The sequence below is a fragment of the Fusarium flagelliforme genome, assembly GCF_020744385.1.
Source record: "Fusarium flagelliforme strain FIESC 12 MPI-CAGE-AA-0113 chromosome Unknown B0J16scaffold_3, whole genome shotgun sequence".
Lineage (NCBI taxonomy): Eukaryota > Fungi > Ascomycota > Sordariomycetes > Hypocreales > Nectriaceae > Fusarium > Fusarium flagelliforme.
In genome coordinates, this window is record NW_025763505.1 from 2,806,373 (window position 1) to 2,818,570 (window position 12,198).

Sequence of the window (12,198 nt, forward strand, 5' to 3'; positions counted from 1 at the left end):
TGCCGTGTTTTATTTGTTGTCCACCTTCTTATTGGGTTGACTAGGTGCCTAATAAGTCATCTTACACATTTTCCCCGGTTGCACAAGTAACCAATTTTTAAGTTGAAAAGAGAAAGTCGTCACGTTTGCGGTTATGAAACATCAACAAATTACGGATGTTTTGATGTCTGGAAATGTTTGGAGGTTTTAAAAGTCCATTTGCTGAGGGAAGCAACAGTCCGGTAAAGAACGGCCCTACAATATTCCTTCTCCTCTAAACTTACAGCAACAACAATCACAAATGCATCATGAATCATCTCGCCCAGTCTCAGAATCCGTGCGGATACCTCTGAAAATATCTAGCCTTGCCGATCTTCCAAGTCTTTTCTGTATTTACATCAAATCATTATCTGTTGATGGCTTCCCAATAGATCCTTTCGCTGTGAATAAACATGGAAATGTCATCCATATTTTCTCATGCGTGAGCCAACATGATACGGCTGTGGCTCTCGGCCAAGCGCCGACCGCTACCGGTAAACGACGATGGTTTTTGTAATGCGACAGAGTACTTTTACTAACAAGCATATCAGATCCGTTTATTTCTTATACTCAAGACTCTTCGACATTTTACAGAGTGTCGTCAATTACTACTTCCGTCGACTAGCAACAAGTCTGCTTTCGTGCCCTCAGCACAACAACTAAAGATCGCGAAACTTTGTGCTGATCAGAATATCGTGGTATCGGCAAGGCCTGGATCTGGTAAAACAGCCACGATAGAAGCCATTGCGGCGGCTCATCCTGACAAACAAATTGGCAGCATTCTCTTCTCCAAGAGACTCCAAATTGAAACCTTTGGTCGTCTGAAAAAATATCACAACAGTCATGTCTTCACTTTTCACGGCATGGCCGGAAAGCTTTTAAAAAGAGTTGTTCCAAGCGATGAGGAACTCATCAGACTATTACGAAAGGTCGAACGTGACGGCAAACTTCCTGTGTGGACTTCTACGCCCTTTGACATCATTGTCCTGGATGAGTTTCAGGACTGTAATCCAGAGACCTTTTGGCTAGTTGCGTGCTTTCTTCGATCTAACAGCATCGCAAAAGAAGGGCAGCCTGCACGCATTGTCGTACTTGGCGACGAACGTCAATCTTTATATCGTTTTCGCAATGCTGATTCTCGATATCTGACTATGGCTCCTCAACTGCTAGGCCCCACAAGTCCATACCCTTTTACTGAGGTTCAGCTCGGGAAGAGCTTCCGATTGCCCATGCCGACAGTGCAGTTCATAAACCATGCTTGGCTGGGCGGAGAGCAATATATCTCGAGCTCAAAGCGTGGCCCAAAGCCCATTGTCTTAAGGTGCGACCTCTGGGACAGTAATGCATTGGCTGAAAAGCTGTCGCATCTGATCAACCGCTATGGACCGCAGAATTCCGTCATCATAGCACCTTCAATCCGCACAAAAGGCCCGTTGCAAGGACTGACAAATAGGCTGGCTGAGGTGTATCGCATTCCTATATCTGTGCCTACCAACGACGATGCACCTCTTGATGATCAGGTGATCCATGGAAAGATGTGCATATCCACTATTCACCAGTTCAAAGGTCGCGAGCGTGAATTGGTAATACTCCTCGGTATGGACTCTACTTATTTCAAGTTCTTAGGTCGCGATCAGCCAGATGATACATGTCCGAATGAAGCTTTCGTGGCTCTGACACGCGCTTTGAACCAGCTTGTCTTGCTTCATCATGACAAGAATAGCATGATGCCTTGTGTTTCTGTTGATGCTCTGTACGATACGGCTGAAGTCATAAATATGACAGGCAGGAAAACAGAAATTCCGCCACCTGGCCTGCCTGGTCGACCTCTACAACTTGGACTTCTCCTCCCACAGACCTGCGGTGTTCGTGATATGACTCGTTACATACAGGGAGACGCCCTTGATAGAGTAGTCAGGCGTTGTCTGCATGTTAAACGGACTTCGCCACGTCTGCCAGGCCGTGAACGCATCAACATACAAAATGTGGTTGCCTCGGACACGCAAAAGGGATTCTTCGAATCCGTAAGCGACATAAATGGTCTTGCCATTGCCGCCTCCTTGGAGCTTGAAACTTCAGGCACTTTGAAGTCGTTAGATGTCGACCAAAAGGAGATCAACAAGAATATGCCTATAGTTCCTCAACAATTGGCTCCTTGGCTTTGCCGTCACGCTTGCGAGTATGAAGCCAACCTATCCGGCTATCGACCACGCGTGATACAAATGGAACACCACAAGTTTGATTGGATCAGGCATGAAGACCTTGAGCTTGCTAGACGTCGACTTGGCAACGAGTTGGCAGATCCTGCTACAAGTCTGGAGTTTGAGGTTGAAATGTCGCAAAGATTTAAAGTTGGTCGTGAGACAACCGATCTGTTGGGCCGAGCAGATATTGTTGCATCTTACCCCGTTAAGAACGAAGGCACGAGTGACAAAACAATATGGGAAATCAAGTTTGTGTCAGAGCTAACCAACGAACACATCGTTCAGGCTTGTGTATATGCATACTTGTCGGGTTCGAAATCTGGGGAATTACCGCGTATCATATTATACAATGTGCGAGATGGAGACAAGCGCGAGATCACACCAAGACATGGACGGCCTGGTTTGAGAAAGCTGATTATAGATGTTCTTAGACTACGGTACACGGCTGCAGGTGAGGTTTCATACGAGGAGTTTATCGAGCGTTGCACAGAGACCACACAAAAAGTGATGAGATTGAGTGGTAGTGAAGACGAGGGATGATTACGATATCGATTTACGAGCTAGACGCTTGGGGGCAATTTGACGCTCGCTGAGTTTGTCATGAATGCTATGCTGGATAGCGTTCTTTATATAAATTTGGACAAAGCTCTTGCTCTTACTGGGCGGTTTTGAAGCAGGAAGACTTTCTCAGGATGCATCAACTAGATATGGCCATAGAACACAATTGTTTTAGAAAATCAATATGTGTCTAAGAGGCAAATGAGCGATCTTGATCTTCGAAGATACTCTACTTTGGGGTTGAGTGACAGCTTACCGGTTTCTGATACTTGAGACGCAGTAAGAGAAGAACAACCCTAGCATCCTTCCAAACTGACACCTCTCGGGCTGGGTCTGGGTCATGTCATGTAGTTCGACAAGGACAGGGATACTACCGGGACCACCGATGCATGCAACCTCAGGCGGCGGTGATAACAAGAAACACGACTCCAAAACAAGATATTCAAAAGCTTATTCGGTTTATTTATACCATGACGAGGGTGTTGTTGTTCTCATTCCATAGTGAACTCAATCATCCTTTCTGTATCGGCTGTCAAAAGATTTATTTCCAACTCCCAATTCCTGACTCTTGCAACGAATGAAGGCACAGTGGCTCAACTCTAAACAGCATGAGAAACGCTGACATCAACCAAGCCCAAGATCCATTACGCCGATTCCCATATGCAATAAATTCCTTCGTCGACCGGTGATCTCTAAACCATCAAACACTTGCTTGATTCTAATATCCAAAGCCATCATGCTGGTGAACAGGGCATCGTCCTGGATGCTTGACGAACCATGATGAGATGCATGCTCGGTGAAAGCGACACAAACACTCCAAACGTGCCATAGGAACTCCAACTGTAAACTCCTCTAGACAAATGGTACACTCCGCGTCGTCGATGCAGTCCTTCTCTGTGGCTACGTATGTATACATGCCTGTCCGACGAGGGGCAACCGGTGCTCCACCTTCCCCGCCGCGGGGTGTACCGTACGTGCTGTGCGTCTGAATACATGTAGTGATGTGAGACTCGCGAAGAGCTTCAGCGTTGGGAAGACTCTGAGATGGTAACTCGCGATGGCAAATGGGACATTCATCTTCCTCGGCAATCTGAGGAGTCGGTGGCAGTGCACGCTGCCTCGACGATGACTCTCCTAGTGAGCTATATCGCTCTGGGTATGATGATGGAGAAGCCGCCTGAGCACTTGAAAGGAAACGCTCGATGGGTGTCTGGTGTGCTCCGCTACGTCTTCTGTGAGAGGGACCTGGAGAGGAGCCAGATGAGGCAGAGCCCTGGATTAAACTGTTAGTAGCTGACACGAACAAAGGGGGTAAAGGCCAAATACCATTGTGACGCTTCTCATTCTTGGAGAGAGATATCGATATGGGTCGCCGGTAGTACCCGGAGCAAATACTGCGCCATGTCTATTCGACGGCTGCAATGTCCCATAAGCATCGCCAATACTACTTCGCGATCTTTGATGAGGAGCTCGTGGTGAAAGAGTAGCCTGTGGCCCAGGGCTCTGAGGTGGCGCGGTATTCGGGTCTGGGACACATGGATTACAAAGCCTCACTCGTTCGCCTCCCGACATATCATTCACGTCGAAGTATCCGGCTCCAAGTCCGTCGATAAGCAGAGACTGATGCATGGCTGCTTCAGAACCTGGTGGTCGAACAATATACTGGTGCGGAATTATGATCCTGTGCGGCGAGCAGGAGTTGCAAACAACTCTTCCGCATTTCCTAATACAGTAAGTACACTGACAAGAGACTCTTGGAGCGTTCGACTTACCTGCAGTGATGTTTGCGCACAAAGAAGCTAAACTGAGTATGGCAGATGGGACAATATGTCACCTCGTTATCTGGTTGCCATCTAGGCCGTTGTGAGTCTGAAGATACCGACTGTCGAGCAGATCGTGGAAGGGGAGGCAGAGCATCTTCCAGAGGTCGAAGCGATGGCAAAGGCGCATCCATCCTTTCGCGGGACGGAGTGGCATATGTTCGTTGCGTTGTTTGTGTATTTGTCACGCCTGTACTTTGGCTGGGTCTATGCCTATGCTCTGAATGCTCGGAAGAAGGGTTTGGAGTTTCATGTTGCTCAGACCGCCTGTTCTGCGAGCTGCTCTCTGTTTCGTTGGTCTCTATATTATGTTGGGTATTCTGCTGGGCATTCGGACCATGTTCTGGCTGCTGAGCAACTACGGTGCCTGTATCTTCTGCGTTCGTCGAGGGGTCGCTCGTGGCGGATGTGGCGTCTCTATCGTCGTCCGTATCGTCGGCAGGGGTAATTTGAGGGTCATCCATGTCATTTTCCACTTGCGCAAGCTCTTGTTCTGTAAAGCGAGATGTCGGTTCGTCGGCCAGTCCTTGGGCGTTATCAGGGCGAGATATCTCGGGCGAGTGGGAGCTATCGATGGATTCTTGATCTGCCTCGCCAGCCTCTGACAGACTCCGCTCTATGGTATGAGATGGACAGTCGAAATATCGCGAGCATTCTTGGTGGTAGAACCGAGATGTTCGCCACTGGCAAATCGCTTCTTGGTCGGTGTTCTGGTCCAGATTATTCTGATCGTGCTCGTGTTGGCTGTCGTCGCTGTTCATCGAACGTGGGCTCTGGTTGTTGCTTGACATGGGAGCGCTGAAGTCTCTTGTAAGTTCAGAGCCTATATGGCCTGAAGCTCCCGAAGGGCTGGTCATAGTAGCTCATCAGGACTTGGCTGTTGTAAAAGGAGTAGTTGTGCAGCTGCGCAGTTTCTTTAAGGCAACATGGATTGTCGTGTATGATTGCGGTTTCCTCGTTTGGGGAAGATCGAAGGTGCAGGAAAAGGAAGGATTCGAAGGGTCAGATGCGGAGTTTGATGGTAGGTTGCAGTTTAGACTAGTTTATTTCCTGTGTCTGCAAATGCGATTAGAAAATGGTTGGTTGGTTAAAGATTGACTCGCTCGCATGATGCATGATAGCCAGGATAGGTATTGAGGGAAGATGCAGCAGTAGGTAATGTACCTATGTATGAATAGAGAGGACTGTAAGAGCCTCTGAGTGGCGAAGCAGGTGACTAAGGGTCGTATAGTAAATGGGAGGATCTCTTGTAGATGATGTTGAGTCAGACGGAAATAATACAATAATTATCAAGTCGTGAAATGATATGGAAGCTTGACTGTTCCGAGTTGAGTTTGGACTTTGGAGAACCTCCAAGGGCCCTGGGCTTGGGGGGCTTGACTGGGCTGGGACAAGTGTTTGAGGGTAGCAGTAGCAGTAGCAGAAGGTACCCGACCTAGCCTAGACTGAGGGGCTGCCCGAAGACAACCTTAAAGTGGAGGCGCTACTTCGCCCACGCGATCAACCCTTGCTGATACAGTATCACCCTCAACCTCTTTAACTAAACCTCACTTGGTCATACCCACGCTAAAGAGTTGCTTATCATGTGGACACTTTAATGTTGATAGCGATCTATCAGGGACTGGACCCTTTATCGACGCCTGGTCAGTGTTAATCAATCTAATTTCTTTTCTTGACCAGGTATTTAGCATTGTACATACTGTAATTACCCCAGAAAGACCCCCCTTTTCTCTGCTGTTATATTACCCTGTATCTTCTAGGTAGAAGGTCTCACTTCATCACCTAATCTACCTGGCAACTCTTCTCCAAGCTCAACTCCATTCACTGTCACTGGCTTGCTCGCCTGAAGAATAAACACCATCCGAGCCCACTTCACTGTATCAACATTAACCCATTGATGGATTGTTCCACGCTGAACTACTACATCCCCTTGCTTCATCAAGCGACTCTCCCCTGAGTCTAGCACCAGTTTCATTTCACCCTCAAGCACGATGCCGTAGTCTATACTAAATGTTCGATGCATGTCACCTTCGCCTGGTGGAAAGTGGACGAAACGAAGGACTGATCCTCCAGGGAGAGCAAGTCCTGGTGGAGTTTTGATGTAACTCTGATAGTCTTGATATCCATTTCACTTGTGAAGTCAACTGGGAAACCTTGAGTGACGTAGCCGAGATGGAAGATGTAACTGGTGAGGTTGGTCGTGGGCATTTTATCGCCGAGTTGAGTGTCGAATATGGCTTTGCCATCATGGTTATGCCCAGTGATGAACCGCCTTGAGCTGGGTAACTGTTGATCAGCCATAATTGGGCAAAATAAGGAAGATGTATATGCCCATGATAAAAGAAAATGACTTGAGTATATCTGCATGGGTAAGTTCTTCATTATGGGCAAGAGTTACAGTCTCATCAATGAGTTTCTTTGTCATATAAGAACTCGGAGGCTCATTTTATAGTAATAATTCACATACGCAAGTCCGATACATAGGTAATCTTGAAACCAAAATCCGTACTGCATATACGATGATTGATTTACTGGATGACGTCCTTGTGTTTGTTTCTGATCATCAATCTCGCGTGCCGACTCGAAGGTTCAATGCATATGTTGTGATTCACTCGGGTTCCGTCTAAACAACACAGAACTTAAAATCCCAATCATTACACAAATACGGCTTGCAACCATGTATGCTAGTCTAAGCTAACATAAAGTGCCCGAATTATTTCGTGTCTTATGCTTTTGGGGGCCAGTTCTTCTGACGCACTGAGGCTGGGTTCCTTGATAGATTATACTTACATCTTTCAGGTTACGCTGAACATGTCATTACTCTCGGCATTCCGCGTTGCCTGTACGAACTTGGGCTGTTTCGGTGCGCCGACCAACGTACATGATGCACCAAGTGCTACTTGGTTGCTTGAGCATCGATACCAGCGCCATGGGAAACCAGCGTCCACCAAGGGAAGAACTCCCAATGCATCTCTCTATCGAATGTACGAATACTTGGTCGTTGGGTATACTGTTGGCCTTCGCTCCGAGATTGAATACTTCTTCAACCAGCCGACTTGGTCTGTCGAGTCAATACCGGACCCTGAAGATGCAGACGCAGCCCGCTACGCGATCCTCGCCATCCTCACTCACTATCTCGTCAAGGCCTTCAATCGACTCATCGAAAGAGGACTGTCACGAGGATGCCCCGCGATTATCGATACAGACACAAAGGCAAAGCTCCGTTCTCAGGAGGTAGTTCTCAAACAACAGCCATCTTGGGTAAAGTTTGTGCGTCGTCTGGACGAGCCGTTTACAATCCCAAATGCATCTGGAGAGACGCCAGTGGACAGTGCCCTAAGTGTTGAATTCTTGGCAATGAACATTATCATTGCTGAACCTCACGTTGCGTTCGTTTAAAGACCACTTCGCCCGACTAACCCGAAACAATGGGAGAATGGCAGAGAAAAAGACGCTACTGTATGCATTACGTGGACTGATAAATGAGGTATTCGCGTCTTGTCTGAGGCTATTCTATTTTACGCCAATAGCACCGAACCTGTTCGTTGACACTGAAGTATCATGTAGTTAGCATGCAGCGTGTTCTCGTCATCGCAATATTAAACAACTGTCTTGGCACGGCTGAGTCGGCTGTCGAAGCTGAGGCGGGGGGTTTCAGATGGATGTTGATGGGGGTTATCTTACGAAGCTTGTTGTCACATCCCGATGGGATCAGATAATTCAAGATTAAAGCCAAGAGTTTGATCGATTCAGCAGAAAGAGAGAGAGAAGAGGGCGACGTATGCAGTTGGGAAGAGACGTAATAGTTTCATGATGGATCCTTCCCAGTATGGAGCTGAGTACGTATGCCCTCAGCCTTTTAGTCCAGCGTTAGCTCCTAGCGGGCTAGCAATAGCTTCATCTTGGGGCGGAAAACTCCATATCTCAATAGTCAATACAGCAACCCTTGCTTCTTCTGTGCGTTTGCTGACGACGACATCGGACAATGAGCGAAAACCCTTGGTATCACCTCAAAAGCTTTGACTTCTCTCAAACTGACAAGACGAATCGGCTCCGATTTTCAAGCCGGAGCCTGACCAAAAAAGGGAATAGGCTGAGCTGAAGATGTGACATTCCAGGCAAGATTCTCCTGTTATTACTCGACCCGTCACTGATCCCTGCACTAGACTGACACTTATTACTTGAACAGCCAATCATTTATTTCAAGCTTCAAACTGCCCTCCTGTTGATGATAATCTATTACCCGCAAATGCTATACCCGCTACAATACCCGGACACTCACTAATTTGTTTAACTACAGCCCTACAGCGGGCGACTGCCGGTTATCTTTCATCTAAGCTTATCCTCTGCGACAACTTTCTTTTTCACTTTTGTTTCTTTAATTGCTTAGTCAATGCCATAATCACTACCTATCTATCTACCTATTTTCAGGATTGTGGTTGATCCAAACGAGTTGCGCCATGGCTGGTCCTTTGCCCTCGTCCTCGGATTTCTCTCACAACATCGATCCTTCCCAATCAGACTCAACCCCAGGATATAACGTCACTTCCCAATCATACCCACCTCCACCTCCTCCTGCACTTTCAACCTCTTCCGCGGAAGCCGCGAGCATCACAACTCCAGCTCCCAGCACTGAAAAGGGTCCTCAACTATACGTCTGTGGCCATTGCGGACGACGCTATTCAAGACCAGAGCACCTTCAACGACACGTCCAAACTCACACTCTAGGCCGCCGCTTTGCATGTGGAATCTGTGGAAAGACATTTGCGCGTGCTGATCTGAAGAAACGCCATGAGGCAAACCACGAGAATGATGATTCAAAGAAGAGAAGACGTACTACTACTGCTCTCAACTCTGGAAGAGTCACCCATGCTTGTAAAGCTTGTGCCGCTGCGAGAGTGAAATGTCAAGAAGAAAAGCCTTGTCAAAGATGTACTCGCCGTGGGTTGACCTGTGTCTCTTCTGAGGCTGGATCTGCAGCAGCCATGAACCTAGTACATCTATCTGCCAGCGCGCGATCTAACACGCCTGCCGAAGAAGAGTATGACAGCGGTTCAGCTGCTGGCACTGTCCCGACATATGTTCCTGTTGACCAATCAACTTTATATGGTCAAGCGCTACAGTCACAGCCTCTATCCAGATCAGTTACTCCCAATACCGGCGACTTCACCAAACACGAGCCTAGGTCGTCTACTCAACCCGAAGCGGACCAGCTTCCATTTTGCGACTTTCTACGAGACGTCTTGTACGAGCAGCAGCCGTATGACCAGCCAACTAGGATGCCAGACAATCAGGGCCTCGCCGTTCTAGACTTCTGCAATGACACCAACATGGAGCTCTCCGACATGGACTTTGGGCTGTTGGATCACTGGAACACAGATGGAATGGGAGCGACTAATGCGATACCAGCTCAGCAGGAGACCCCCAAGTCAGATACCTCTGCCGACATGGCGCATATGCATATGCGACAAAACCTCGTTACAGCCTGGGACGTCTCACCATGGCGATGGGATCCGGTAGCAAAGGATAATGCATTCGGTGAACAAGGCAACCTCCCCGTATCGAAAAAGGATGTCGCATCCATACAAGCCCAGACTTCGAAGGGGGGTCTCAGACGGGTTATTGACCAGAAGCTTGACTTTGCCGCTCGTGATGGTGTCTTAGCACTCGTTCTGGGCGCTTGCCAACCCGATGCCATGTCGAGTCGTATTTCAGGGTCTTTTCCCTCGGCAGATCTTCTGGATACCATGCTACATGTCTTTCTCAACTCACATACCAATCAAGTATCTGACTACATACACTTTCCCACTTTCAAGCTCAACGAACAAGAGCCCGAGTGGATTGCTGGAGCTGCAGCAGCTGGCGCCGTACTAACTCCTATACCGACGTTACGGAAATTTGGTTATGCTCTCCAAGAATCTGTTCGCATTGTTATGCCCAGACGAGTATGTAGCCACAAGTACAACTTCAATGAACGACTTATCTGACTGCTGCAGTTTGAGGAAAACAATGAATCAATCCTAAAATTAGGGTTAATCCAAGCTATCGTCCTGGGCCAAGACACTGGTCTATGGAGTGGGAATCGACGCAAGATGGAGATCGCAGAATGTCATGTCAACATTCCCACCACGGTACGAAAACACTTCGATGGTATTTGGCCTTTCAGCTAACGAGATCCAGATGATGCGGTATCGTGGCAAGTTCCAACGTTCGACATATCCTATGCTTTCAGTGACTGCCGCTGATGAGGGTGCCAACCTGGAGCAGAAATGGAGAACATGGGTTGACATGGAGAAATGGAAACGGTAAGCAATCGCATCAAAAAGGCTCACCACTTTTCACAGCCACTAACTGTGTAACAGCTTTGTCTTCCATTTATTCCTTCGAGATAGCCAGCAGTCAATGACAGCCTTGACAAATCCAGTCATGTCATATGCAGAGCTTACGCTCCCCCTGCCCGCCTCGAAAGAGCTATGGTACGCCAAAACAGCCAAGGATTGGAAACACGCATATTTGAGACGAGAAGCTGGGCACGTGAAACGGGCTCCCTCAGTTGGCGATCTATTCCGCGACCTGAATCTTCTTGCAGAGAACCGACATCGATTGGATGTTCAACTTTCAGCGGCGGTCTATCTCCAGGCCTTCTGGCTCCTAATTCTTGAGTACAGAAACTTGTGCTCCTCATGCAGGACGCGATCCTATACCCAAGATGAATATGGTGGCACCAATTCGTTACTAGACGCACGCCGGCATCAGCTTTTGCAAGACTTGCAGACGTTCAAGACTACGACCATGAACTGGCCGGAGATCACAGCACAGGAACGGCTCCTACTCAACCAACTCATGATGGCGTTGCATATATCCATGGATGATCTACAGCTTTTTGCTGGCAAGGAGGGGGACGAGCAGGCGCACCGAGCATTCCCGGTACTTCAACAATGGGTTGAGAGCATCGATTCTCGGGCAGCTATATGGCACGCTGGGCAAGTTCTCCGATTCGCAAAACTATTTCCTTCGGCGCAGTTGAAGAACTTTTACGCTGTCGGGGTGCACCATGCAGCACTTGCCATCTGGACATACGGCGTGATTAAGAGGGCTGGCAATGGACAAGGTGTGTCTTCTCAGCAGGAGAAAATCTACATAGACGGACCAGAATCGATGAGCATACAGAGGTACATCACCCTGGGACAGGGGGTTCCAACTATTCGAGGACCCAATAGTCGCAACGGGGCGTCTGAAGCGGCGATTGAGAATCCCAAAGCAGGTATGGAAGCTATCCATGAGATTATGCAGGGGAACTTTGGAGGTGCCAACAGGATGGCGCCTGCAATTGTGGAAAATCTGTGCGTCTTGATACGGCAGCTTGGCAACGTTGCTTGGGCAGTTGGTTTGGGATGATTGGCAATAGCGTCGACTTATCTAAAGGATTTTCGTTGAATAATGAACTAGGATGTAAAAGTAGATATCATATCCAATACAATATACCCTGCTATACTATTAATCTTTAATTCTATGTACAGCCAATTGGCGGTATATACTATTATATCGAATAAAATAAGTCTTTGCCTTGAATTTAGGATTATATGTAAAATATCTAA

The 12,198-nt window shown here is 47.8% G+C and overlaps 5 protein-coding genes across 5 annotated transcripts; 3 read left to right on the plus strand and 2 right to left on the minus strand.

Annotated features, from left to right (window-relative positions):
* The first annotated feature begins 63 nt into the window (after positions 1-63).
* B0J16DRAFT_338268 (P-loop containing nucleoside triphosphate hydrolase protein) lies at positions 64-3,227 on the plus strand. The gene is made up of 3 exons (XM_046127432.1): positions 64-512; positions 570-2,970; positions 3,037-3,227. The coding sequence occupies exons 1-2, from the start codon at positions 471-473 to the stop codon at positions 2,760-2,762; spliced, it is 2,235 nt and encodes a 744-aa protein (XP_045984791.1). The 5' UTR covers positions 64-470; the 3' UTR covers positions 2,763-2,970; positions 3,037-3,227.
* On the minus strand, positions 3,228-5,944 carry B0J16DRAFT_338272 (FYVE zinc finger-domain-containing protein). The gene is made up of 4 exons (XM_046127433.1): positions 5,765-5,944; positions 4,553-5,656; positions 4,107-4,503; positions 3,228-4,053 (listed from the first exon to the last, which is right to left on the minus strand). The coding sequence occupies exons 2-4, from the start codon at positions 5,455-5,457 to the stop codon at positions 3,499-3,501; spliced, it is 1,857 nt and encodes a 618-aa protein (XP_045984792.1). The 5' UTR covers positions 5,458-5,656; positions 5,765-5,944; the 3' UTR covers positions 3,228-3,498.
* Positions 5,945-6,150: 206 nt separating this feature from the next.
* On the minus strand, positions 6,151-7,083 carry B0J16DRAFT_338276 (uncharacterized protein). The gene has a single exon (XM_046127434.1). The coding sequence runs from the start codon at positions 6,621-6,623 to the stop codon at positions 6,357-6,359; it is 267 nt and encodes an 88-aa protein (XP_045984793.1). The 5' UTR covers positions 6,624-7,083; the 3' UTR covers positions 6,151-6,356.
* Positions 7,084-7,411: 328 nt separating this feature from the next.
* Positions 7,412-7,999, plus strand: B0J16DRAFT_318526 (uncharacterized protein; the record flags this gene model as incomplete). The annotated part of the gene is made up of 1 exon (XM_046125458.1): positions 7,412-7,999. The coding sequence occupies one exon, from the start codon at positions 7,412-7,414 to the stop codon at positions 7,997-7,999; it is 588 nt and encodes a 195-aa protein (XP_045984794.1).
* An 858-nt stretch (positions 8,000-8,857) lies between these two features.
* On the plus strand, positions 8,858-12,148 carry B0J16DRAFT_413302 (uncharacterized protein). Its single transcript, XM_046133368.1, has 4 exons — positions 8,858-10,545; positions 10,597-10,731; positions 10,781-10,905; positions 10,963-12,148. The coding sequence occupies exons 1-4, from the start codon at positions 9,061-9,063 to the stop codon at positions 11,996-11,998; spliced, it is 2,781 nt and encodes a 926-aa protein (XP_045984795.1). The 5' UTR covers positions 8,858-9,060; the 3' UTR covers positions 11,999-12,148.
* The last annotated feature ends 50 nt before the right edge of the window (positions 12,149-12,198 follow it).